The sequence below is a fragment of the Equus quagga genome, chromosome 17, assembly GCF_021613505.1.
Source record: "Equus quagga isolate Etosha38 chromosome 17, UCLA_HA_Equagga_1.0, whole genome shotgun sequence".
NCBI classification, from domain to species: Eukaryota; Metazoa; Chordata; class Mammalia; order Perissodactyla; family Equidae; genus Equus; species Equus quagga.
Genome location: NC_060283.1, coordinates 10273053 through 10296305, shown reverse-complemented (window position 1 = coordinate 10296305; position 23253 = coordinate 10273053). Strand labels below are relative to the sequence as shown.

The following is a 23253-nucleotide window of genomic DNA, read 5'->3' as shown; positions in this document are numbered from 1 at the left end:
ACCGTGTGCAATATGGCAGCACACGCCCCTCCCTGACACCCTCCATCCTCCTCTTGGCTTGACTTCCTCCAGCTGACACCTGTGCATTGTTTCTATAGCCAGTCTCCCTCCTGAGATTCTCAGCGCAAGTGCAGGTTCCCTCAGCACCAGGGACAGTGTCTAAGCATGTAGGAGGGGCCTGCACTTGTTGAGTGAATGAATGGATGTCTGTGACAGGAAGCCTAACCAGTGAACATTGGAGGGGCCTGGGGAGAGAGGCGGGTCGGGGGATGGGATTCAAATCACAGATGGAGTGGGCCATGGGGGATCTGGGAGGCAGGAGACCAAGATGGAAGGGCTGCTGGCTGTAGAGGGTAACAGGGTGAGGGCACTGACACAGAGTCCTAGCCAACCCACAGCTGGCTTGACCTACCAGCTGAGTGGCCCTGAGGCTTCAGGCTAATAGGGAAATCCCCTCGAAGTATCACCAGCCCAGTAGACACTGAGCCAGAAGCTGCTATGCCCCTCCCGCCCCCCCGGAAGGACACCCACTGGTCAGGCCTTCATCCCTACAGTGAGGAGGGAATTATGCACCACAAGACACCTCCCCAGATTTACCCTGGGTCCTCAGGGACCCACCTGCTTCCTCCGTGACTACCGTCCCTCGCTAAGAACCCATCTAAGACCAGGGCTGGGAAAAAACAGCTACACAGACCCTGGCTGTGCTGCTGGTAGACATCACCTGCCACCGTCTTGCACATACCAGGCAGCCCCGACACTTTGACTCTGAGCTCCAGGCTTCTGTTAGACTGAGGCAGGGACACTGGAGGGGCCCGAGGCCCCCCCTGCAAGGCAGTGGCAGAGCCAGCCTCAGCATTGGGAGAGAAAGCCAGGCTCAGCCCTCAACAACCCAGCCCCGTGGAACACTGGGGAGTACTCGGGGGGTGCTCCCTACAGCAACCCCTTCAGGATCTGGGTTTAATCCCAAGCACAAGGGTGGGCAAAGAAAGGATTTGGTTTCATTCCTTCAGATGCCCAAGCTTTGGCCAAGCCCCAGGGCACAGGAGTGAAGGCGCGTGGCTGCCCAGCCTCTCCCAACAAAGCCTTCCTTTATTAAATAGAGATCGCATTACATTCCATTCAAAGGAGGAAATCAGGACGTGGTGAGGGATGTGTCCAGGTTGGACCCCGGTCCTGGGGGGGGCTGTGAGGGGTGAGGAGGGGCCCAGGTCCTGCCCGCCCCACCCCGGTTCTGCACTCAGGGCTCGGTGACCTTAGCGACCTCAGCCCCATTGTCTGAATGGCCTGAAAACAGGCATGGGCATCCTGAGGCCCTGTCTGTGTCTGGCTTTGTGAGAAAAGTGTCCCAATCCTTCCAGCGGTGAGGGGAGTGGGGGGCAGGGCCTCCTGGAGCACAGGGCTCAGAGGGGGGAGAGGAGGTCAAGAGGGAGGGCAGCAGGAGGGGCGCTGTTCTCAAGCAGATCCAGCGGGGAGTGGAAGACAGCCCTGGAGGCCCGGCCAGCCCCCACTAGCCCGCTTGCCCTGTGGGCACCTGGGACCCAAGGCCCACTGGGGCAGTCCCATGGGAAGGCCACCTGGCAACAGGGTGAAGGACGGCCACAAGGGGGTGCTGGGGGCCGAGGACTTAGGAACTAAGGTGGTGGATACCCTGCAGATCCAGTAACCCAGGACGGTCCCTTTCTGAGGACTAGGCAGCAACAAGGCACCTGCAGGCAACAGCTCCAGGCACTGGGGCAGGGTGCTGGCTGTCCCAGTTTCCCCTCCCAAGGGCCGAGCCCCTGAGGACGCTCCAAGCTCCTTGGTCTTTGGTGTTTTCTTAAAAGTTTCCTGGTGGCTGTAGTACCACTGGGGCAAAGGAGGGTCACCTCATGAGATCCTGTCTGTCCCGGGATGGACATTTGGTGCTGGCTCAGTGCTGCCTCCATGGCCTGGCCATTTGTCCCTCTGTTCAGCTTCTGGCTCAGTTCTGGCTCCAGGACCCTGTCTTGCTGTCTGTCTGTCTGTCCGTCCGCCCTGGGCAGGTGGTGGATCCGGCTCAGAGCCCCCTCCAGATCGGGGCCATGGCCTAGGCCTCCTGGGGGAAGAAGCCGAGCTTGGCCAATGACATCTCCTTCCGCAGCCTCATGATCTCCCAGAACATCGGCTCCGCTGCAGACAGAGAGAGGGTGGACAGCTCAGTGACAGCTCAGGCTCACCTGGGGCAGATGGCCTGGCCCCCTTTCCTGGCTTTGGGCTCCCAGTCCCCCAGGATGGATGACCTGTCAGTAGCTGGCTCTCTCTGAGGCTTTTCTCTGAGGGCTTGCAAACTGTCGAGTGCTGAACACCTTTGAAAGATGTGCACTGCACTGGAGGAGGTGACAGCTGCCCCCAGAGCGAGACACAGACAGCCATGTGCACACTGCCACTTGTCTGACAGGCTACAAATGCTTTCCAACCCCATCTCGCTGGGGTCTCACAGCGACCCTGAGCAGTGGGCGGGGCCACAGCATCAGCCCAAGTACCTGGTCGGGGGAGGCAGCCCCTCAGGGCCCACCCCCTGGCCTTCCAGGGGGAAATGACCCCCAAGCCGGGGAGAAGAGGCTCAGACTCCAAACTGGTTTGGAAGAACACTCATTGGGGAACAAAGGGAGCCAGAAGCTAGGTTGCATAATGGGGGTAAAAGGGCCAGTGTGCAGTGGGCGGGTGTAGTGGGAGGCAGTGAGCCTGTCAAGTGACTGTGAGGCCACACCGGGAGGAGAGGAGATTCACAGAGCAGACCCCATCGTGCAGGGCCTCGAATGCCAGGCCAGTAACAGCAACGCTGCCCCTACAGGCCCCCGGGCGGGGGGGGGGGGGGGGGGGTGGGACAGGTGGCTGGAGAAGTTTCTGGGTGGGAGAAAGCGGCAGACCCAGGGACGCAGCAGGCGGCAGCCTAGATTCCCTGGGGAGGCGAGCCCCGGAGGCTCTTTCTGCGGCTCATCTCTCCAGCGAACGCAGCCCCAGGAGGCTCACAGCCCCTTGCTACCCTGCCACCTCCCCGCTGGCAGAATCCGCTCCCGGATGGGGGCAGCAAAGCGCGCGGTGGGCCCGGCAGCCGCTGGCCCGCCCCCGCCCGGGCACCACCCCACCCCCCCCCCCCCCCCTCGTGCCCGCAGCCCCCGCCCACCCCCCCGCCGGCCACCAGGGGGCGCTCACCGTCCTGCCGCACCAGGCCCTGCTGGATGTAGCGGATGTAGGTGAAGAAGTTGCACACCGCCGTGATCTGCGGGCACGAGGGGGAGCGTGCGATCAGAGACCGGAGCGGGAAGCCCCGCGTCCCATCCGGGCCAGATAACGCTCCCTGAGTCCAAAGGGGCTGGGCTCTAAAGTGATAATTAACGACAGCCGTAGGCGACTCCTAATAAAAAAAGTGTCGGCTGACATTGAATAGAGTACCATTTCCAGCGAGGCAGGCATGCTCAGCATTCTCATTTTACGCGTGGCGAAAACGGAGGCTCCAAGAAGGAAGCCCCCTGACAACTGGGGAGGTCACGGAACTAGTAAGTGGCCTAGCTGGAAGATGAAACCAGGCAGTTGGCCCTGGAATCCACATTCACCCCAGGGGCCTGCTGCTCTGGACGCTGGAGGCACGATGGCCAGGCCTTAGCCGGTTGCTGTCTGTAATGCCAGGAAAGGCGAGGGGATCAGAACCTGCCCACCTGGCTGCCCTAGGTCCCCGTGGCTGAAGGCCACAACCTGGCCTGAGGTCTGCACCATGCCAGGCCCTGTGCTGGGCCCTGGGGTCCCCGAGCTGGCTCACAACTGGGTCCTGCTATGAAGACTCTCATACTATGAAGAGGGGGCTGCTCATGCCCGCCCAGGTCCCTTCCCCAGGCTGGGGTCCCATCTCCCTGTGGCTGGCAGCTGTGCCCACGACAGCCCCCAGTGAATGTCCAGTGCTCTCGGAGGAGGGGTGGGGTGGGTGTCCAGTGTGTGGGGGCCCCCAGGTTGGGGAGTGGAGGAAGCTGCAGGGAGGGGGTGATGCTCCTGCTGGGCCTTCAGACTTCCATACAGGAGCCCTTGCCAGGAGGACAAAGTGGGTGCAGGCGGGGGGTGGTGAGAGAGAATGGCCAGGTCAGAGACTAACCGGGTGTGGCTGGAGGGCTACCTGGGAGGCCTGAGGAGGGGCTGTGGCTGGCGGGACAGAGGCTGGGGCAGGAGAAGCTCGAGCGTCAGGTCGTGGTGTTGCCCAGTGACCAGTGGGCCCCATGGGGGGCTGGTGAGCAGGGAGTGGCAGGGAACAGCGGGGCTCCCTCCCCAGGGCTGAGCTTTGGGGACAGAACTCTCTTCGCTCTATGGACGCCACCTCCCTTGGCCTCTTCAGGGTGGGGACCACATCCTAAAATTTAACATGCTTCTCATCTCATCTCCCATCCTGGCTCCGCCCCACACAGCAGACACGCAGGCCTGGAAGAATCAAGGTCCTAGATGTAATTTTGCTACACACGGAAATGTCTGGCATGGAGCTTTCTGTTGAGCCCTAGTTGGGATCGGAAAGAGCAGAGGGGACCTGTGGCCACTGAACAAGGCTCTGGAGTGAAAAGAGACTGGATTCAGAGTGGGGAGACCCCAGCTCTAGGCTGAGCAGCCCAGGCACACCCTTTCCTTTCTAAGGCTCAGACTCCCTTTGGAGCCCAGCTCGATGCTGGGGGCAGCACAGGACGACACTCTCGGATGCCCTGCGGAAGCTGTCAGGGCCAGACCAGCTGCCCTCGCCGTTCAGCCTGCTGCCCGACGATGGGACCGCCGTCCACTTCAGTTCCCATGAGGAGCCTCCAGTAGGCCAAGGGGAGGAGGAAGGGCCCGTCCACACCAAGCCTTAGGGTTTTCCAAACACGTCCTCTTTTGTTCCTTAAAATCCTCTTCTCAGTCTATGAGGCGACAGAGGAACGGGGCCCACCCCACCCTTAACCCCCAGCTCAGTGAGATCCCCTGATGCAGCCGGGGTCACCCAGCAGGTGAGGGCAGAAGCTGGGATTCTTTTGAGGGTGTCACGCATTCATTGTGTGACAGACGTGCCTCAGAACCTTCTCAAAAGCCTGGGGCCAGAGCCTGAGCTGGGAGTCAGGACCCTGGAACTTTTTTTTTTTTGAGGAAGATTAGCCCTGAGCTAACTACTGCCAGTCCTCCTCTTTTTGCTGAGGAAGACTGGCCCTGAGCTAACATCCATGCCCATCTTCCTCCACTTTATATGTGGGACGCCTACCACAGCATGGCTTGCCAAGTGGTGCCATGTCTGCACCCGGAATCTGAACCAGTGAACCCCGGGCCGCCGAGAAGTGGAATGTGCAAACTTAACCGCTGCACCACCCGACGAGCCCCAGGACTCTGGAACTTTAACCTGAACTCTGGTGTGGCTTCCTTGATTAGGACAGAGGTGATGGGTGTCACTCTCATGATTATGTTTTGGCAAGCAAGAAAACAGTTACCTCAGTCCTGCAACCACAAGCAACTGAATTCTGCTGACAGCCACGTGAGCTCAGAAGAGGACCCCATCTCTAAAAAAGACGCAGCTGGCTGACACCTTGTCTGCAGCCCAGGAGACCCCGAGCAGAGGACCCAGCTAAGCTGCGCCCGGACTCCTGGCCCAGGGAGACTGTGAGCAAGTAAATGGGTGTTGTTTTAAGTCACTAGGTTAGTGGTAATTTGTTAAGCAGCAAGAGCAAACTAATACACCTGGCTTGGCTGTGTGGCCCGAGTCAGTCTCTGCATCTCTCCAAGCCCGAGCCCTGCTCAGTAGACCGAGGTTGTGCTCTGAGGCCTGGGGCCCAGAGTCCCAGCCCAGGGAGCCCCTAAGGAGCCAAGTGACCTCCCACTGGATGACTCACCCTGGCCCGGGAGGACGGCGAGATGTAGTAGTGGCCCTCAGAGTCCCCGAGCCGGATTCGGTGGCGACAGGCGCGGGCCAGCCCACTCAGGGCACAGGTGCTAGGAGAAAGCAGAGGGGGCCATGGGGGCCGGCTGGGGCCCGCCCACCCAGCTCATGCAGGGAAGATGCAACAGCCAGGAGGATGCACAGAGGGAGGGGAGGCCAACAGACACGAGGGCGGGGCCTGGCATCCTCTCCCCCACCGCCCCAGCTTCCCAAGGAGCCTGGGGCCAGGCCACCCAGCAGGCAGCCCCAGAAGTCCCTGGGACAGACCCTGAAACCAAGCTGGAGCCCACCCCTAGACCCTTCACCAGGTGTGCCAAAGCTCTACCTGCTGCAGCCCCTAAAAATGCCCCCCAACTTTACTGGGGGCCTCAGACCCAGTCATCCCTCCCCTCAACTCAGTGAGAGTCCACTCTCTCCTCCACTGGGTCACCAAGTCCCCAGGCTAGGTCATGCCAGCAGGGCCTGGATCCCCTCAGCTCCCTCCCACCAGCCCTCCGCCTTGTCTCTTCCCTTCTTCTTATAGCCAGGGGCTCCTCCAAAATCCCACATCTACCCCACCAGCTTTCCCCACTGCTCTCCTATGGCCAGGAAAGAGGTATGGAGAATCCTGAGTCAAGGCGGGTTCAATAGGTTCCTTGGCTGCAGGACCTATCAGAGCCTTTGCTGCCTCCAGGTTCACTGGGACTCTCATCGGACCTTTTTTCAGCAAACATCTATTGATGATTTGTGAAATGCTGGCCTAGCAGGTTAAAGCTCAAACTTCATTTGAGGCACTCTCTTCTGACCCCAAAAACCCTCTGTGGCCTCAGCCCCCTCCCCCTACCCACCCCACTGCTCTGCCCACCAATCCAGTGGCATTTCCATTCATACCCCTCTCATTCCTTCACTCATTCTGTTCCTTCTGCCTGGAAGGCCCTTCCCTACTTGGCTAACTGCTATTCATCCTTCAAAAACTGGCTCAAATGCCCTCCTCGTGACAAAGCTTCTGCCACGGGGCCTCCCTTGCTGGCCAGACCCAGGGCCGCAGAGGGGAAGTGCTCCCTACTCTCTGCCTCTTGCTCCATGCTGACTGTTTTCTTCCACTGCTAGCCCTGCACAATGCCAGCTGAGAAGCAGGAAGGATAAGATGCCAGAGCTGGTGGCTTATTTATTAGCAGAAGGCAGAGCCAGCCACTAACATCACTTACGTGTCAATCGGGGCCCGGAACCCACTGTGGGAGAGACGGGGAGAGGGGAGGGATATGGGTCAGACCAGCCAGGAGGAGGGAGGCCTCAGCTCCCGGACTCCCTGGAGAGCCTGGGAATTTCCGCCAAAGATGCCTCCCTGCCCTTCATGGGGGCAGCCAGTGTCCTTCTCTTGCCACAGCCACTGCCCACCCTCGAGGACCACCCCAGGACCCTGAGGCTCGGTCTTCCCTGGCTACCCCCTCGGCAGAGCCCAAGGCCAGGTGGGGCTTTCCCAAGTGGGCAGGCAGGGGTGAAGGGCGCCAAGCTTACTTGGTGCTGCCACACTCGACTGCGGCCACCTTCATGGCGGGCAGTGTCTGCGAAGCCACGGGCTCGATGGTGAGCGTGTTGTCCTCCACGGCGGCCCGGACCAGCACCGAGAGCTGCGGCAGACCAGGGCAGCAGTGGGGGCGTGGTGAGGGGCTGGCCTCCGGGGGAGGGGCTGGGCCCCTGGCTGGCCACCCTCTGCCTTCCCTCACCTCCTGCATGGTGAAGTCCAGACAGGGACCCACGTCCTCCCGGTACACCCTTTCCAGGAAGGGGCAGGTCTTGTCGAGGGTGGGCGATTCCCTCCAGGCCTGGAACTCTGCAAACAGGACTGTGTCCACCTGCGGGGGAGGGCGAGCCGGGTAGGGCAGTCAGGAGGCGCACTGGGGGCCAGCACAGCGGAGACGGGCGGAACGGGCGGAGCCGAAGGAGGTGGGGAGCCAGGGAGGGTGCAGGGCAGGCCCCAGCATGCCAGCAGGTCTGTCCCCAGTGGCCGTGCAGGGGAGCTGAGTCGCTCTGCACCAAAGAACTCAGAACTCATTTCTAGGGGTGTTTTCAGTTTGCTGGCACTATAAGATTACAGTCTTGGGTCCAGGGTCTTGTCCTGAAGACCCTCACCACCTTCTTGAGGAGGAAAAGAGTGACCCCGCAGGTACCCACAGGTAGCCCCAAGTACATGCAGCACACGCAGGAGGGAACACACACAGGCTGCCCCCTCCAGAGAGGCCCCTCGAAGGCCGTCCTGGGGCGCATGCAGAGTGAGTGAGGCTGGGACGGGGCCAAGGGGGTGGCCCCTCTCTGGGGCCTTTACCTGCCGGGAAAAGGAGAGACAGGTAGCGGAGGTGGGGGCCACGGGCAGCTCCCCGGGCAGGAGCTGCCAGGCTGGCTCGTAGGTGAGGTGAACTGCCTTGCTGGGGACCACACAGAGGAGCAGGGAGAGGAGGGGGGGCAGCCCGGGCTGGGCAGGAGGGCCGGGGCGGGGGCAGACAGACAGATAGACAGGTGCAGAGAGACAGACAGGAGGAAGGAGATGTTAGTGTCCAGTCGGAAGCTCAGAGCTCAGAAGGCGGTCAAGAGGCCGGGCCTGCGGCTCCTCCCCAGAAGTTCTGGAGACATCAGGCAGGATGGGGCTGAGGGCTGCCTTGGCGTCCGAGACCCCAGGAAGCTGAATCCCACTACAGCCATCGTGGGCGTTCGCTGGAGGCATCCCTAAGCTGAGCTCCTGACATCCGTGACTCAGTTCCTCCCATTGCCCCAGGAGGGAGTGAGGACACAGAGGCGCTGACAGGGGAGCTCACTTGCCCAAGGACCTACAGCCAAGGACATCATGGCCCATTGTCCAGCCCAGACCAAGTACCCCTGTACCCAGCTGATGGGAGAGGGAGGCAGCCCCCCCAAAGGCCCTGTTCATCTTGGTACCACAACCAAAGGGCACTGAGGACTCTCAGTCCAGGGTGTCACAAGGTGGTCCTGGCCTCAGGCCTGTGGGTGCACAGGGCCCAGGTGGTCTCTCCCCAGAGGCCCAGTAGTGTGGCCTCTTCAGGTGGCAGACCGCCCAAGGGCAGGCCCTCAGGCCCAAGGCCAGCCTCAGGTGCAGAGGATAGCCCTTACTGCTTGGAGGGGCGTGGAGGGGGTTATCAGGCCTCCCAGATTGTACACAACAGAGGCTGAAGGCCAAACCAACCTCATGTCACAGGGAACCTACCCACTGCTCACAGCCAGAGGACACAGAGGCCCAGAGAGGGCAGGACAGGCTCCAGGTCACAGAGCCAGGGACTAGGCCAGATCCCCACAGGGACCCACTGCCCGGCTGACAGTGGGCACCGTCTCCTGCTCCTGTGTCCACCGCCCGCTGGCTGCCCCTCACCTCTTTGCCCTCTTTGTCTGGAGGGAGGGTGTGTCCCGCAGTGGGGCACACGGTGGGGCAGAGGGTGCTGCTGGTGCTCTTGTGACGCAAGTGGCCCTTGCGGGGCCCGGCCTTGGTGGGGCTCAGGAGCTGTGGGTGGAGCTCCCGGTTGGGAGAGGCTGGTGTGGACGTGATGACTAGTGTCTTCAAGGCTGTCACCTCTGCCTGCAGCATGTCGATCTGGTGGGATGAGATGGGCGTCAACCTTAGCCCGGGGTTGATACCACCCTAGCCTGGGACAGTGTGCCCCCCAGCAGCCACTAGCACCTAACCTCACCTGTTACCCTTGGAAGAGCCTCTGTGGGGACTGAGATGCCCATTTTACAGAGAAGGAAACTGAGGCTCAGAGCGGTGACATGGCCCGCCTGAGGTCACGCTGTAAGCCAGGACTCTGTTAGATGCTTGTGTCTGGGAGCTGGCTGGGCCTCCCAATGAGGGGCCCCCAGGAGCTGGGCAAATGAGCCCCAAGAGGGGAACCCATTTGCCCAGGCTGCCATGGCCTGACTGAGGTCTCTGCTTTGTAAGGGGGACATGGGAGGAGGGAAAAGAAGTGACAATTACCACAGGATCCTCCCAGCCCCTGAAAGGCCCAGAAAGGTCTCTGTGGTGCCATGGACACACTGCCGGAGCCCCAGGGAGCCTGGCTCACACCCCAGTGGGCCGCGTTTCAGCTGTGTCATCTCGGACACCTCTGCGCCACCTTCTAGGCCTCAGTTCACCCATCCCTGCTGGCCCCACCAGGCCCTGCGAGGGTCCGACTGGGTAGTGAAGGCCGGTCCTCAAGGGTCTGGGCGGCGGGACCCTCACCTTGCCCCGTGCCTCCTTCAGCTGCTTTTCTGATGCCGCCTGCTTCATGTTGGCTTCTCGCACCATCTTGTGGGCCTCCTGGGAAGACAGCAGAGTCCGCATGCGGGGTGAGGAGCTGATGGATGGCCAGCAGACCCACTCCCCAGCCTGCCCCACATGCCCTGGTACCTCGAACAGGCTGGCCGTCAGCTCCTCCAGCTCCTGTTCCAGCTGCTCCCGCACCTTGGACAGCCGCTCGCATTCCTCGTCCTTCAGCTTCAGCTCCTGGGGGGCACAAGGTGGATGGCTGTCAACCCCACGGGGGCCCCCAGGCCTGGCCAGTCCTGGTGGGACCAGACCCATGGACCAGGCTCCATTCCTCAGGCCCTCTTCCGGGGGCCTCTGGACCCCGAGCTTGCTTCCTCTGCTGCCCCATGCTGTATGATGCGTTTTCTATTTAGCTCACAGCACGAGGCTGAAACCCCGACTATCAGTCCACAGGGGTTGGAACAGATTTTCAGAGATGTCAAGACTTCTAAAGTCATTTACAAGTCACAGGAACCAGTCTTTGTACTTGCCGCATGCCCAGCACGGGCCTGACATGCAGTTGGCCTTGAGAGGTGCATGCTATCTCCGGGCCATGGGCGAGAAGCCACAGCTCTCCCAGGTGGGCCCCTGGTCCCCGAAGCCCCCTCCCCGCCCTCAGATCCCCACCTTCTGGGCTTTGTGCAGCTCCTCCTTCAGGAACTCCGAGCCCTTCTCGCGGATCTCCATGGAAGAGCTGCGCAGGCGCAACACGTCCAGCTGGGCGGCTGCGGGGTCCTCCTCCCCCGGGGCCTCCTCCCCTACAGAGGCCTCGGCCAGGCCTCCTGGGGGCTCCCTGAGGCTTTTGCAGGGGCCCACACTCTTCCAGGAGACCGGGGCAGCTTCCAGGGGCGGCGGGTGGCCCTCATCCAGGTGAGGCTGGCTGCGAGGCAAACAGCAGATATGGGGGGTGGTCCTGGACCTGAGCCCAGGGACCGACACCAGGGAATGCACCTGCCACTCTGGGCCTCAGTCTCCTCATCTGTAAAATAGGGACACTAGCAGTAAGGCTATCACTGGGTTGTCACAAGGGCAAGATGACCAAGCATGAGGTCTCTTGGAGGCAAGGACAGGACTCATTCATCTTTGTCCGCCACCCCTTCCAGCCCAGGGCCTAGGCCTGTGCTTGGCACACAGTAGGTGGTCAGCACACAGTGGGAGTCAGTGTCTGTCCAACAGATGTCTGTAAATGCATCAGTGTTGAGAATCTAAGTTTCTACTTCTATAAGGTGGGGACAATCCCAGTGGCTGCCCCCTCAAGGGTCACTGAATGGATCAGAGTTGCGCATAAAACCTTGGCACACAGGAGGCCCTTAAGTGGAAACTGCTTTGGTCGCTATTGTTAATGCAAATTTACACCCTTTAGAGCAGACCAGAGAGGAAGAACCCAGGCAGGGCTGAGGCAGGAAGATTCCGCAAAGAGCTCAGGCAAGGCAGTGCCACTTCCTGCCCCCTGGACCTTGTGGGGAGCAGTCCAGCTCTCTGCTGATCTGCCTTGTGACCTCAGGCAAACACTCCCTCTCTGGGCCTCAGGACCCTTCTCTCCCTGAAGTTGAAGACCCTAGAGGCAGTTGGGGGGGGGGGGGCACCAGCCTCTGCCCTCACCCCCCGCCCCCATCTACACCCACCCCTTCGCAGCAGACCCTGAGGAGGGAGGGAGGGAGAAGGCTCGGCCAGCGGTGGTTTGTGCCAAGACAGCACCTCTGGACTCGCTCACTCAGCAAAAGCCAGTGGCTCCTGAGCCAGCAGCTTCTGAGCTGCAGTGGCTGGCCTGAGGGTGGGGGGCTGGGCTGGGCCACTGATAACAGTGGGGAAGTGGAGGGGAGGGGGCTCAGAGGGGCCCACATGGGAGGGAGGAAAGACAAGGCCCAGGAGGGTCGTGGGATTCAGGATTCCCGCAGGAAAAGGGCGAGGCAAGGCTGGGAACCAGCCCCTTCTCCCTGTCCTCTGGACCCTGGGATGCTCTCCAAGTAGTCCCTGAGCCTCAGTTTCCCCCAGGCAACACAAAGGGACTGGACACCCAGGGACCCTAGCAATGAGCCCATTCCGAAACCTTCACACGGCCCCGTCCAGCCACTCAGCCCAGCCCGCCCTCTGCTTTGGAACTGGCCCAGAAAGTGGCCTTGAGACTCGTCAGGCTGGGTCCCGCCTGGCAGGGATATGGGGCTTTGAGGAATAAAGTGGCAACACACATCCTTCACTCTATCAACTGTGTTCATGCCACACGGGGATCTTTCCCAACACCCTTGTTTGGGGACCGGGGGCGGGTCTTGTTGGCAAGGGGAGTCCCTGACGCTTGAGGGACTGTGGCCGTCCTCTGGCAGCCCTGAGCTGGGGTCTGCACCCAGGGAACTCGCACAGTGCCAGACACTGTACAGGCTGCTCTGCCCGTGTTATTTATTTATTTTTTTTGAGGAAGATTAGCCTTGAGCTAACATCTGCTGCCAATCCTCCTCTTTTTCCTGAGGAAGATTGGCCCTGAGCTAACATCCGCATCTGTGGGATGCCTGCCACAGCACGGCTTGATAAGCAGTGTACCGGTTTGCACCTGGGATCTGAACTGGTGAACCCCGGGCCCCCAAGTGGAATGTGCGAACTTAACTGCTGCGCCATCAGGCCGGCCCCTGCCCGTGTTCTCATTTAAAACTCTGAACAGCACTCATGGTGTTGTCCCCATTCTACAAATGGGGGACAGAGTCTTAGAGGGTTGACGGAACTTGCCCAGGGTCTCACAGCTGGTGGGAGGCAGTGGTGGGATGGGCGGTCTTCAGCCCAAGCCCAAAACTCCCCAGTGGGTGAAGGTGTGAGTGGTGGCGCTGGTGCATCTGCCTGGGGATCCAGGGCTGTGAGGCCTGGGGTGCTGCAGGAAGCTCCTCCTTGGCTGTAACAAGGAAATCTGATCCAATACTGGCCCAAACTGGCTGCCCAGCCTCTGCTCAGGCCCAGAAACCGCCTCCCAGGAGGGAGAGCCAGGCCCGGGGAGCTGCGGCTGACAGCGGGGGCCAGAGTGGGGCAAGCCCGGGGTCCACGCCAGGCTCTGGCCTGGGGTCCACGCGAGCCCCTGGGACTGTTGGGGAGATTCTCTGAACCTGCTTCCCCACCCGTGCGATGGGGGTAATGACCTGCAGGAGGTGCGCTGAGACTCAAATGAAGAGGTCACCACAGACAGCACCGAGCAAAGAGCGTGCAGTCTGCGGCCACACCTGGCAGACACCCCTGCCGCGCCTGCCCAGGCTCTGGGTCCCACAGCTGAAACCACAGGCCCCAGGGAGATGTCCCCGCTGGCAGTTTGGAGACCTGGGTCCCAGCCCCACTTCCTCGGGCGAGAGAGGATGGCCATGGTCACTCAGTCTTGGCGGGGGCAGCAGACCCCACCTTGGGGGCTGCTCACTTCAATAGAATGAGCAAGAACTGGAGGCCAAGGGTGGGAGGGGACCCACAGGGACAGCATAGGGCACAGGGCAGGGGCCCAGGGTTCACACACTCAGCCCGGGTGCGTTTCCCTCTGCCAGGACCACCCCGCCATCGCCCACGCCCCCTGCGTAGGAGAAAAAGGCCGTCAGCCCCTCCAGCAAGGACCGAGCTTCATCCACCGGTGTGGTCTGGGCCTCTGGCCACAGGGAAAGACTCTCACTCTCCAGCTGGTCCAAGGGCACGGGCTGGGGGTGTGGCTGGACAGTCCCCCATCATTTTCCCAACAGGCTCTCACTTCAGCCCACTACTGGGTTGTGGGGATGGGTCTGTATTTTGCAACCAGAGAAAAGAGTGGCTCTTGGAGGCCTGGGACAGAGTCTTGGTGATGTCCCCCCCTCCTCCCGGTTGGAAAAGCCCACTGGGAAAATCCTAAGGGCAGAAAGCATGGGAAAAGCAGGACCCCCACCTCCCGTAGTCCCTAACTGCCCAACACCTAGGCCAGGGGTGTAGGAGCAGGAGAAAAGAAGGGCCCGCCCTGTAATGGGGGGACCTCCAGCCTGCAGACACTCGCCTCACACTTCCCGGCTGTGAGGCCAGCTCCGGCGAGTCAGAAATTTCAGAGGAAGGCAGGATCCCAGACCCCGGGGTCCAGTCCAAGCCATAATCCCCTATTATCCGCACACTTCAGAACCCCCAGGCCAGAGGCCCGAGAACCTGGGGATGAACGCCTGGGGCGATGGGGGACTCACTCCTTGGATGAACACAGCTTACCACTTAAGTGCTTCTGTGCTAGGCACTCCCCCCGTCCCAAGTCCAGGTCCATGGCCTCTGCTCAAACCTTCCCAGTCCCTATTCCCTGCAGAAACAGAGTCCAGCATCCAGGATACGCTGCAGGGGCCACGGGGAAGGGGTCTGCTCAGGGGCAGGAGATGGGAGGAGTCAAGGTCAGGGGGAGACGGGGCAGCCAGCACCCCCCATCCTGAAGCCGGCTCCTCCGCCTAGAGCTCGGCAGGCGGTTCACACAGGAAAGGCCCCGCTGGGTCACTTCCCCAGGAAACACACAAGGGTGGGGGGAACGAGGCAATCCCCAACCCCCTAGGCCGGCCCTCGGAGGCTAGCAGGGCTTTTGTCCCCATCCACAAAAAAGGGCAAAATGAGAATGAGCACTGTTGGATCCTATGAAACCCAGTCACCCAGCAACCCCCACTGAGCCAGTGTCCAGAGGTCACTTCTGGGGCCAGAAGGGCCCAACGAGGGTCCTGTGTGCTCCTTCCCAGCCCTGGCCTGACCAGCCTGCCAGGAGGTCTTTCTGCCCCTCCGTCTCTCCCCCAGGTCACCTCTTTAGTTAAAGACCCCCATGCTAATGGGCATAACGGGTTCATGAAAAAGCAGAGCCAGAGCCAGCGAGGGAAGCTCTGAAGGGGGAAGGGGAGGGCCAGGAGGGCACCCTGGGACCCCTCACCCTCTCCCTGGGCCAATAGGCTCAGCTCCAAGGAGGCTGCAGCTGGTCTGGTCTGCAGGAATCCCAACCCAAGGTCCAGTTCTGAGACAGCACCAAGCACAGGGTCCGATTCAGGACCACGCTCCCCCATGCATGGGCAGTCCATCAGCCCTGAGGGCACTGAGGCTGACAGCCAAGTGACTTATGTCCAGCAGCCAAGGGGGTCCCAGGAAAGGTTTCACATCTTGGCTCCCTGACCGGTCTGCAAGCCCAGCCAGGCTCAGCCTACAGAAAGGGGCCACGTCTTCAGCTCAAAACACACAAGTATGTCGGATGCCTGAGCTCCCACCCCCAGCCATGTCAGCCCACCACTCCACGTGTCCACAGATGTCATCCTGCGTGAACCCCTGGGTGCCACTGCAGGGAGATGTTCTCCCCAGCCCCGTTTGAACGATGAGGCACCTGAGGTTCAGAGAGGGATGGCGACCTGGCCGGAACACACAGTGACAGGGTGGGAAGTGAACCCAGAGGCCAGGCACCAGAGCGCCCAGTGACCCGTCACCCAGAAAAGTCCTGACGGGAGGAAAGAGGATGAATGGTGGTTTCAGAGAAGTGAGGCAGGATGCAGACGGGGTTTGAGGAAGTTTGCGACAGCGCCCGCTCCAGTGGCAGTGGTGGCGGAGGGGTTCCACCCAAGACTGCTGTCCAAGCGAGGCAGGCCTGGGGATGGGAGGGGACATGCAGAAGGGACACACAGAGCTAACTGACCTGACTAGAGGATCGCTGGAGGATCAGGGGCTGAATAGGGGGACAGAAATAAAAATTACAGTAAATTAACCAAAATAAGTAAAAACCAAGGAAAAGGTGAGTGAAGACAATTGTACCGGGCATGGACATGAGGAACTGGGAGGGGGTCTTTCAGGAAGGGGAAGGGGGGCGGCTGAGGCGTTTGGGAAGTGGCACGTCCTGTAGGCGGCTGAGGGGAGGCACCGGGCCAGAGGGAACAGCCACAGCGTGAGCCTGGATGAGGGGATGAACGACAGAGGACGGAGAGCCAGAGAGCCAGCCCGGACATCTGAGGAGGAGCCATCCCAGGCGTTGCAGGGAGGGCTCCAGAAGAGGAGGTGTCATATACGTCATCCACGGGAACAGAAGAATGCCAGGGAGGCGGGCGGCGCGGGACCCCGGGGGTGGGAGAGGGAGGGCCTGGACCACTCCAGGAAGGGGGAGGCAGGTGGGGGGGGGGGGGCGGAGCGGTGCCTTGTGGGAGGACTTGGAGCAAGAGCAGGCAAAGGTCAGGAAGAGCCTCGGGACGGTAAGCAGGGATGTCAGAACACCTGAAGCAGGTGGGTCGGCCAAGCCTCTCCCCACCACAGCCCCAGGCCTGCCAGCCCGGCCCAGCCCAGCCCTGAGGACGGAATCCAGCCTGCGTCTCCACTGGGAGCGTGAGGGAGCTCACTCTGTGCTCCTGTGGGGCAGGACACACAGCAGGTGCCTCCTAGCCGCCTCTTTAGTCCTAGCAGAATCTTGACCCCACGACCTCAAACACCCAACACATAGATAGTGAGCACCTATCACGTGCCAGGGACCCCGCTAGCCCTGATCCATCGGATCCGCAGGGTCGCACAGATTCTAGCGTCTGGCACCACTGAGCCCCCTTCTCATCACATTCTAATTCATTTTGATCCCCCTCCCGGACCTGTTTTGGGCACAAGCATTTGTTGGGCACAAATCCTGTGCAGACACGGGGGCGGTCTAGGACAAACAAGACTCTAAGGAGAGGCTGAGCCCTGCGCACAGGTGTGCTGATTACAGAACAGCAGGAAAGACATCCCCACCTGCTGAGGGGGAAGGGTAGGTAGGTAGATCAAGGAGGGCTTACAGGAGGAGGGGACAGTGAGGGTTGCCCAACTCCTTCCCAAGGAGGAGGCCCACCTGCCTAGAGCCCCCAGGCCATACTTCAGACGACATCTCAGAGCCTGTAGTCCTCTGTGACTTAGGCCTTGCAGATCCAAGCCCCGTAGGGGAGCCGAAGCCCAGAGCAGTTAAGTGACTTGCTCAAGATCACACAGCCCACCTGCAGCCCTGAAGCTCCCCAGCATCCTGCCTGTCACAAAGACAGTCTCCCATCCCTGGGAGGTTGGAGTGGCCTCACCTCAGTCCATCAGAGCCTGGCCCTCCCTAGAGATAAGCAGGATTAGCACCATCTGTCAGAGGGGTAAACTGAGGCTGAGGGGCTGCACGCACATCATGTGGCCACCCAGCGGCAGGAGACTAGTCCAGAACCCAAACTCTGGCCTCTACCAACCAAGTCTCAAGCACCCAGCTCTGTGTTAGCTGCAGAAGTACCCAAGATGTCGTCCTTGCCCCATCACCTCGGAGCTGGCGTGACACCCAAGACTACGGACATGGGAAACTGCGAGGGATGGGGAGGGGAGCAGCCGGTTTGGAGGAAGCTGCCTCTGGGTTGAGAGTTCAGGGCCCACACTCAAGGAGTCCCAAGGAAGAGGGTCCACCCAAGCTCCTGCAGGGTTCTGCCCCTGCCATCCACCCCGGGGGAGCAGCCCTGGGTCGAGGGCCAAGGGGCGAACTGGCACCAGGACCTGGCCATGAACAGCGCCGTCGCCCAAGAGAGAGATCTCAGTTCATCTTAGAGCTGAGGTCACCAGGCCCCAGAGACATCAGTGCTTTGGCCAGGGTCAGCGAGTCCTAATCCCAGATTCCTCCTAGTCTAGGAAGAAGGGTCCCGAGTATCCACCCGCCCAGAGTTATCATGAGCTACTGGGGCCACAAGCACAAGCAGCTCAGTCAGTGACCTGGGCAAGTGTGACCCCCAGCAGGGTCCCTCCCCGCTGCTGCTGGGGTCTGGGTGAGCTCCTCGGACACCAGGCCCCCAGTGGGTGCGGGCAGCTTGGCCCCTGGTCCTTCAATCCCTGCTGCCGATGTTCAAGTGAGGGGTCCCTACAGAGGCAGTGCTCAAGGGAACCCCAAAACTCTGCCTCTGACTGCCCTGGCGCCCAACTCCTCATTCTGCCCTCAGGCTGTCCATCCTCAGTTAGGAGGCTCTGCCCCTGGCTAGGCCCTGGGGGATCCAAAGGTACATAAAAGAAGTGAGCCAGACTGAGCATCACGTGGGGGTCAGCCTGGTTCATCCAGAAGGGTTCTGGGAATATGGCAGGGAGGCTGGACTGGGGATCTTCTCCAGGACCTTGAGTCTTGTTGACTCTGTCCTTAAAGAGAGCATCCACCTACTGGTGGATGTCTGTCTGGCCCTGGCCTGGATGTCTCCAGGGAAGGGGCCTGGATTACTCGCCACCCCATAATCTGCTCATTTTACCTAGAGGCCCAGAGAAGTGAGGCCGTACTCTCAAGATCACACAGCAACTTGGTGGCTGTGTTTTGCCTGGGTGCATCCATCACAAGGGGGCACAAGCTTCCTCCAGACCAGGCTGCTACTCAAACACAGCTACCCCCCCCCCCCCCCCCCCCCCCCGGCCGCCCCCAGCAGGCCTGCCCTAACCCCTCCAGGGACCACCAACCCACCTCAACCGCTTTCTCCCTAAACTCAGTCGCCTTCCCCAGGGGCTCCATTCCAAAGCATATACACGTTGCTTCAGCTCTCTCTCTAAGTCTCGGGTCTCTCCACACCTCACCCCTCCCAGGAGTCCATTCTCTCAGCAGCCCCTGCTGGGGACGAGTTTCCCCATTCCTCCCCTAGCATCTCAGCTCAAGCCTTGCTAGGTGCCCTGGCATCAAGCGGATTCAGCCCGTATCAGAAAACTCTGCAGCCCTTCCCTCCCTCCCCAGCTGGGGCTGGGAAGGGGCCTTGTCCTGGGACCACCCATCTGGCCCAGTTCTGCACAGGAATGCAACCCATCCCCACTCTGGCCGCATCTCCCCAGGTCTTTCCAGGCCATGGCGACGAGGAAGTGTCTGCTCAGCTCCATGAGAAGAACACGACCTTTCTACACAGACAGGGCACACCAGGTCAGCCAGGGATTGGGACCTCCCCTGAAAGCCAATAAACAGATGTGGGTCCCGGGGCCAGAGTCCTGCCTGCACGGGGGTCCCATCCCACACTCCGAGCCCGGTGGGCTCCAGGAGCCCCAGAGAGGTCCATCAGTTTGCTAGCTTCCTTGGCAGAGACTCAGCCCCTCTTTCTCAATTGCACTGCTTTCCAAGGTTCGCCCAGCCTGGGGGGCCCTCCTCTAGGTGCGGACCCCAGACTTACTCTGGCTTGTCCCCCACCGCCGCCCCCCGCCCCATCTCACTTGCACTCCAGATGAGCTAGGGGGAGTTGGCGCTGTCCCTTCGGGACGCTCTGCCGCCCACCCCTGGAGACACCCCCTGACCCCTCCCCGCGGAGTGTCCTTCCATCTCCGGTGGCGAGGGGGCTCGCCTGTCCTCGTGCTAGCGCGCGCTCCGCAGCCGCGGGCCGGGCTGGGGACGGAGAGCGCCTCCCGGGGCGGGGCGCGCGCCCTGCAGGGACCCGCCAGCCTCCAGCCCCGGGGGTAGCGGCGGCCCGGGCCGGCGCCGAGCCGCGAGCGCGCGCACCTACCCGCTCCACATCCCGGCGCCGGGGGCGCCCGGGCGTCGCTCCGCCGCGCCGCCGCCGCGATGTCCCCGCGTGGCCCCCGTGCCCGCCGCCGACTCCGCCCCGGGCCAGCCGGCCTGCCTGCAGCCTGTCTGTCCTGCCCGCAGCCCGTCTGTGCGGCTCCCGCTGGCGCCCCGGCCCGCAGCCCCGCGGCGACCCTGCCCTGAGCGGGTCACGTGCCCGAGGGGGTGGCCCGAGGACACGTGCCCGGCCCCGCCCCCCCGGCGGCCGGCGCTGCGAGCTCGCGCGCGCTCCCGGGGACTCGGGCCGCTCGGGCCGGGACGGTGCGACGGCCGGAGCGGGGAGGAGCCGCCTCCGCAGCATCCAGCGGCCGGCGTCACCCGCCGCCCCACCAGCGCAGCGCCCGCCCCGGGCCGCCCCGCTCAGGAATCTGCAGCTGCTCCCGGGCTTTCGGCTCCCTGATTCTTAACGGGTTGTCCCTTAAGGCCCGAAGACACCCTCCCACCCCCTCTCCCAGCTCCCCGGCCATCACTCCTTCTCTGGGCGGCCTACTCTGTGCCTTTCCCTGCACAGCATCCTGCCTGCTGGGAAGGGGGACAGACCCCAAAACAAGTGTTCTTTGTCCTACTCTCTGAGTGCTTATCTCGAGGGAGGACCCACCTTTGGGCCACGTCTCCAGCCCCAGCCTCTCCCCACAGGGGCCTCCCTCTTGCTCTGACCCCCTCCCCCCACCCCCATCCCTCCCTTGCCCACCGTCTGCTCTCTGGGGAAATGCACCCCCCCTACACACACCTGTCTGTCCCACAGCCTCTACAAAACCTTTCCCTGAATCCCAGACCAGTGGCCATCCAGTCCCTCAGTCCCTCTGTCCCCTATCCTGAGCCCTGACTATCGGCCTCAACTTCAGCCTGGATCTGGATCCAGTGAGAACATAACCCCTCTTCTCTCCTGCCAGGGACCACGGCTCCCACCCTGCGTGTCTCAAGGAAGCCCAGGAGGCTGGGAGGAGGTACCTCCCTTCCAGATGCTACCAGAACTCCTGGCACTACTCTTCCAGGCCCACACAGCAGGGTCCCCACGCTTGAGTTTGTCAGGTCTTCATTTGGGGACACGTATTTCATTCTTTCATTCATTCCTTCAACCACCCCTCCTGAGTACACACTATGGGCCATTCAAGGGCTGGGGACTCAAAGGGAAACTGCACAGACCCAGGCTCTGTCCTCCTGGGGCTCCAGCATGGTGGGGAGATGGGGATGGGGGACATATTCCTAAGGACCTCCACTTCCATGACTACTGCTTGCCCTGGGCTCACCTTGCTAAGTCAATGGTGTCTTTGTTAAAAATAGAAAATAGTACTCCTTTCCTAGGTGGGCACAGCCTACACCAAGGCACAGGACTTGGTGAGTGGAGGGCAGGCTGGATTTTATCCCTTGTTCACTTGCTTTCTTGGCTGGCACCTTGTGCAGTGAACAACTTGGGCAGCCCTCCATGACATCCCTTCTGACTTTCCAGAATCATTCCACGCAGATCTCCCATGCCCTTCACTCTGCAGGGCAGTTGTCTCCTCGACCGTGGTTTCCCAAGGGCACGGACCAGCTCCTTCTTGCCGCTGTTTCTCCACCCACCCCAGCCCAGCCCAGGGTCTGGCCCAAAGCACATGTCATCGTGTGTTTGTTGACGTGAATCGTTCACCAAACAAATGTTGAGCAACTGCTGTCTTCTTGGCCCTTGCCCTATTCACTATTTAGGAGACGGGGGAGATGACGCCAAAGGTGCTCAGGACAGGGCCCTTACCCTCCAAGACTTCACAAGCCTGGGCCGGAGATAAGGACTGGCCCACGTCGTGGTAACCCAGACTGGTGGGAGATAAGGGGTGGAGGGGGTGGCAGCCCAGGGCTGTGGCCCCAGAAGAAGAGTCCTCGGTATGGGAGGGCTGGTGGCTGTGGAGGCCTGTGAGCGAGGCCTCGAAGGACAAATGCGGGCTCCCACTCTGGGAGCACTGACACCCCAGTAACTCACCAAAACTATCCTGTCTCTGTGCATCCGGTTCCCTTGGACTCCCAGACCTCACCAGCTCCTCCCCCAGCCTGGAGAGCGCTGTTCCTCAGCTGAAAAGGATGGGCTCAGAGAAGTTAAGGAAGCTGCCCGATGTCACACAGCGAGGGGTGGTGGGGCTGAGATCCCTTACACCAGTTTTATGAAAAGAGAGCCCAGAAACCAGAGGGCTCCCTGGAAGCTGCAGCCACGTACAGTCAGACAATAAGGGGCACCTATTAGGTGCCTGGCTGGCAGGCGAGGAGGGAGAGATCAAACGTGTGTACTCTGCCCCCAAGCCACTGCCGTCCCCAAAGCTACCTGGTACTCCCCTTGCCAGCCCCATCCCCGCCTGGCAGCCTTGCCCACAGACCCTTGGCAGGAGGTAGATGAGGAACAGGAGTCTGCCAGTTGGCATCACCCAGACCCTCATTCTGGACTTAGGTCTGTTCTGAGTTCACTGTGTGACCCAGGATGAGTGTCTTGCCCTCTCTGAGCCTGACTGACTCTACATCCGTACAACCACCAAGTTGGACAATCAGGGCCACCCCTGTGGCACTGACCTTGTAGGAGGTTCCAGAAATTCCTCAGCATTCCATGTCAGGCCCCTGTCAGGAGTCTGGCTTCTCACCCACTCCCCCAACGCCCCTGCAGGGTGGCAAGATTGCCCCCTCCCCTCCACGTCCCGGGGCACCAGCTCACCTCTCTGTGTCCCAGGGCTCCTCTCTCAAGTTCCCCTCAAGTGCAAGGCCCAGACCTGTTGGGGCATCGCAGACAGTCCCCGAGCTCATTGCCAGGAACACAGGGCATGTTGCTCGGGCAGGGCACCAGCTGGGCTTCTCAGGGGCGTCCATGCCTGGAGGGCCAGACCGAGGGTCCCTCTGGAGACTGCCAGGCGGGCAGGTGGCAGGAACCTTCTCCCCACCCGGCCGAGCCTCACACTAACCTTTGCTATCTCTGTGGAGCAGCGGCTGGCCGGGGAGGGAGGCGCCTCCCAGAAAGGCCTCTATCTCCTTAAACCCCATAATTATTAACTCCTGTGGCTCATCGGGCAGCAGCAGACGCTGGGGCCCTCCTTCCTGGGCTCCGGGCCACGGAAGGTGAGACTCCTCGAGGGGAGGTGGGGGCCTTCCACTCGGCCCGCAGACGGGGCCGCCTGTCCCCTCCCCGCCCAGCTTGGCGAGTCAGAAAGAGCCTGTGCGGCCCTGGCCTTCCACTAGCTGGCTGTGGGGCCTGGATAAGGACCCTCATCTCTCCCCCAGTCCCTGGCCTCAAAATCCCTTCAAAACTTTTTTTTTTTGGTGAGGAAGATTGGCCCTGAGTTAATATTTGTGCCAATCTTGCCCTATTTTGTATGTAGGGTGCAGCCACAGCATGGCTTGATGAGTGGTATGTAGGTCCATGCCTGGGATCTGAACCTGTGAACCCCAGGCCACCGAAGCGGAGTGTGTGAACTTAACCACTACACCACTGGGCTGGCCCACCACCCTTAAAACTTTTTAACCACCAACAAAAAGGGACCACTTAGTGTGGCAGTTAGAAAAACAGGCCTGGAGTCAGACAGGCTAGATTCAACCCCACTTCCAGACCATAAACCTTTGGCCATGTTAGCCCCTTTGTGCCTCAGTTTCCCCAAGTATAGAATG

General features: G+C 61.2%; 1 protein-coding gene across 6 annotated transcripts; it reads right to left on the bottom strand.

Annotated features, from left to right (window-relative positions):
- Positions 1 to 1065: 1065 nt before the first annotated feature.
- On the bottom strand, positions 1066 to 22540 carry RAB3IL1 (RAB3A interacting protein like 1). Of its 6 annotated transcripts, none has more exons than XM_046644853.1 (11): positions 22310 to 22540; positions 10794 to 11046; positions 10269 to 10364; positions 10101 to 10178; positions 9255 to 9473; positions 7600 to 7728; positions 7391 to 7503; positions 7081 to 7104; positions 5847 to 5979; positions 3175 to 3241; positions 1066 to 2148 (listed from the first exon to the last, which is right to left on the bottom strand). In XM_046644853.1, exons 1-11 carry the CDS (start codon positions 22459 to 22461, stop codon positions 2066 to 2068), a joined length of 1347 nt encoding a protein of 448 aa, XP_046500809.1. In that variant the 5' UTR covers positions 22462 to 22540; the 3' UTR covers positions 1066 to 2065. The 6 variants fall into 6 exon arrangements, with proteins under 6 accessions (XP_046500809.1, XP_046500811.1, XP_046500810.1 ...); XM_046644854.1 differs by having other exon boundaries at positions 1067 to 2148; positions 5847 to 5946; XM_046644856.1 differs by lacking the exon at positions 22310 to 22540 and adding an exon at positions 19577 to 19776 and having other exon boundaries at positions 1067 to 2148.
- Positions 22541 to 23253: the final 713 nt, after the last annotated feature.

Excerpts from the sequence above, each read along its gene's own strand:
- RAB3IL1 (XM_046644853.1), bottom strand. The coding sequence starts at position 22,461 with ATGGACGCCCCTGAGAAGCCCAGCTGGTGCCCTGCCCGAGCAACATGC. Across the intron at positions 7,504-7,599 it reads TGGACTTCACCATGCAGGAG|CTCTCGGTGCTGGTCCGGGC; the intron begins GTGAGGGAAGGC and ends GGTCTGCCGCAG. Across the intron at positions 3,242-5,846 it reads CGCCGTCCTCCCGGGCCAGG|ATCACGGCGGTGTGCAACTT; the intron begins GTGAGTCATCCA and ends TCGTGCCCGCAG.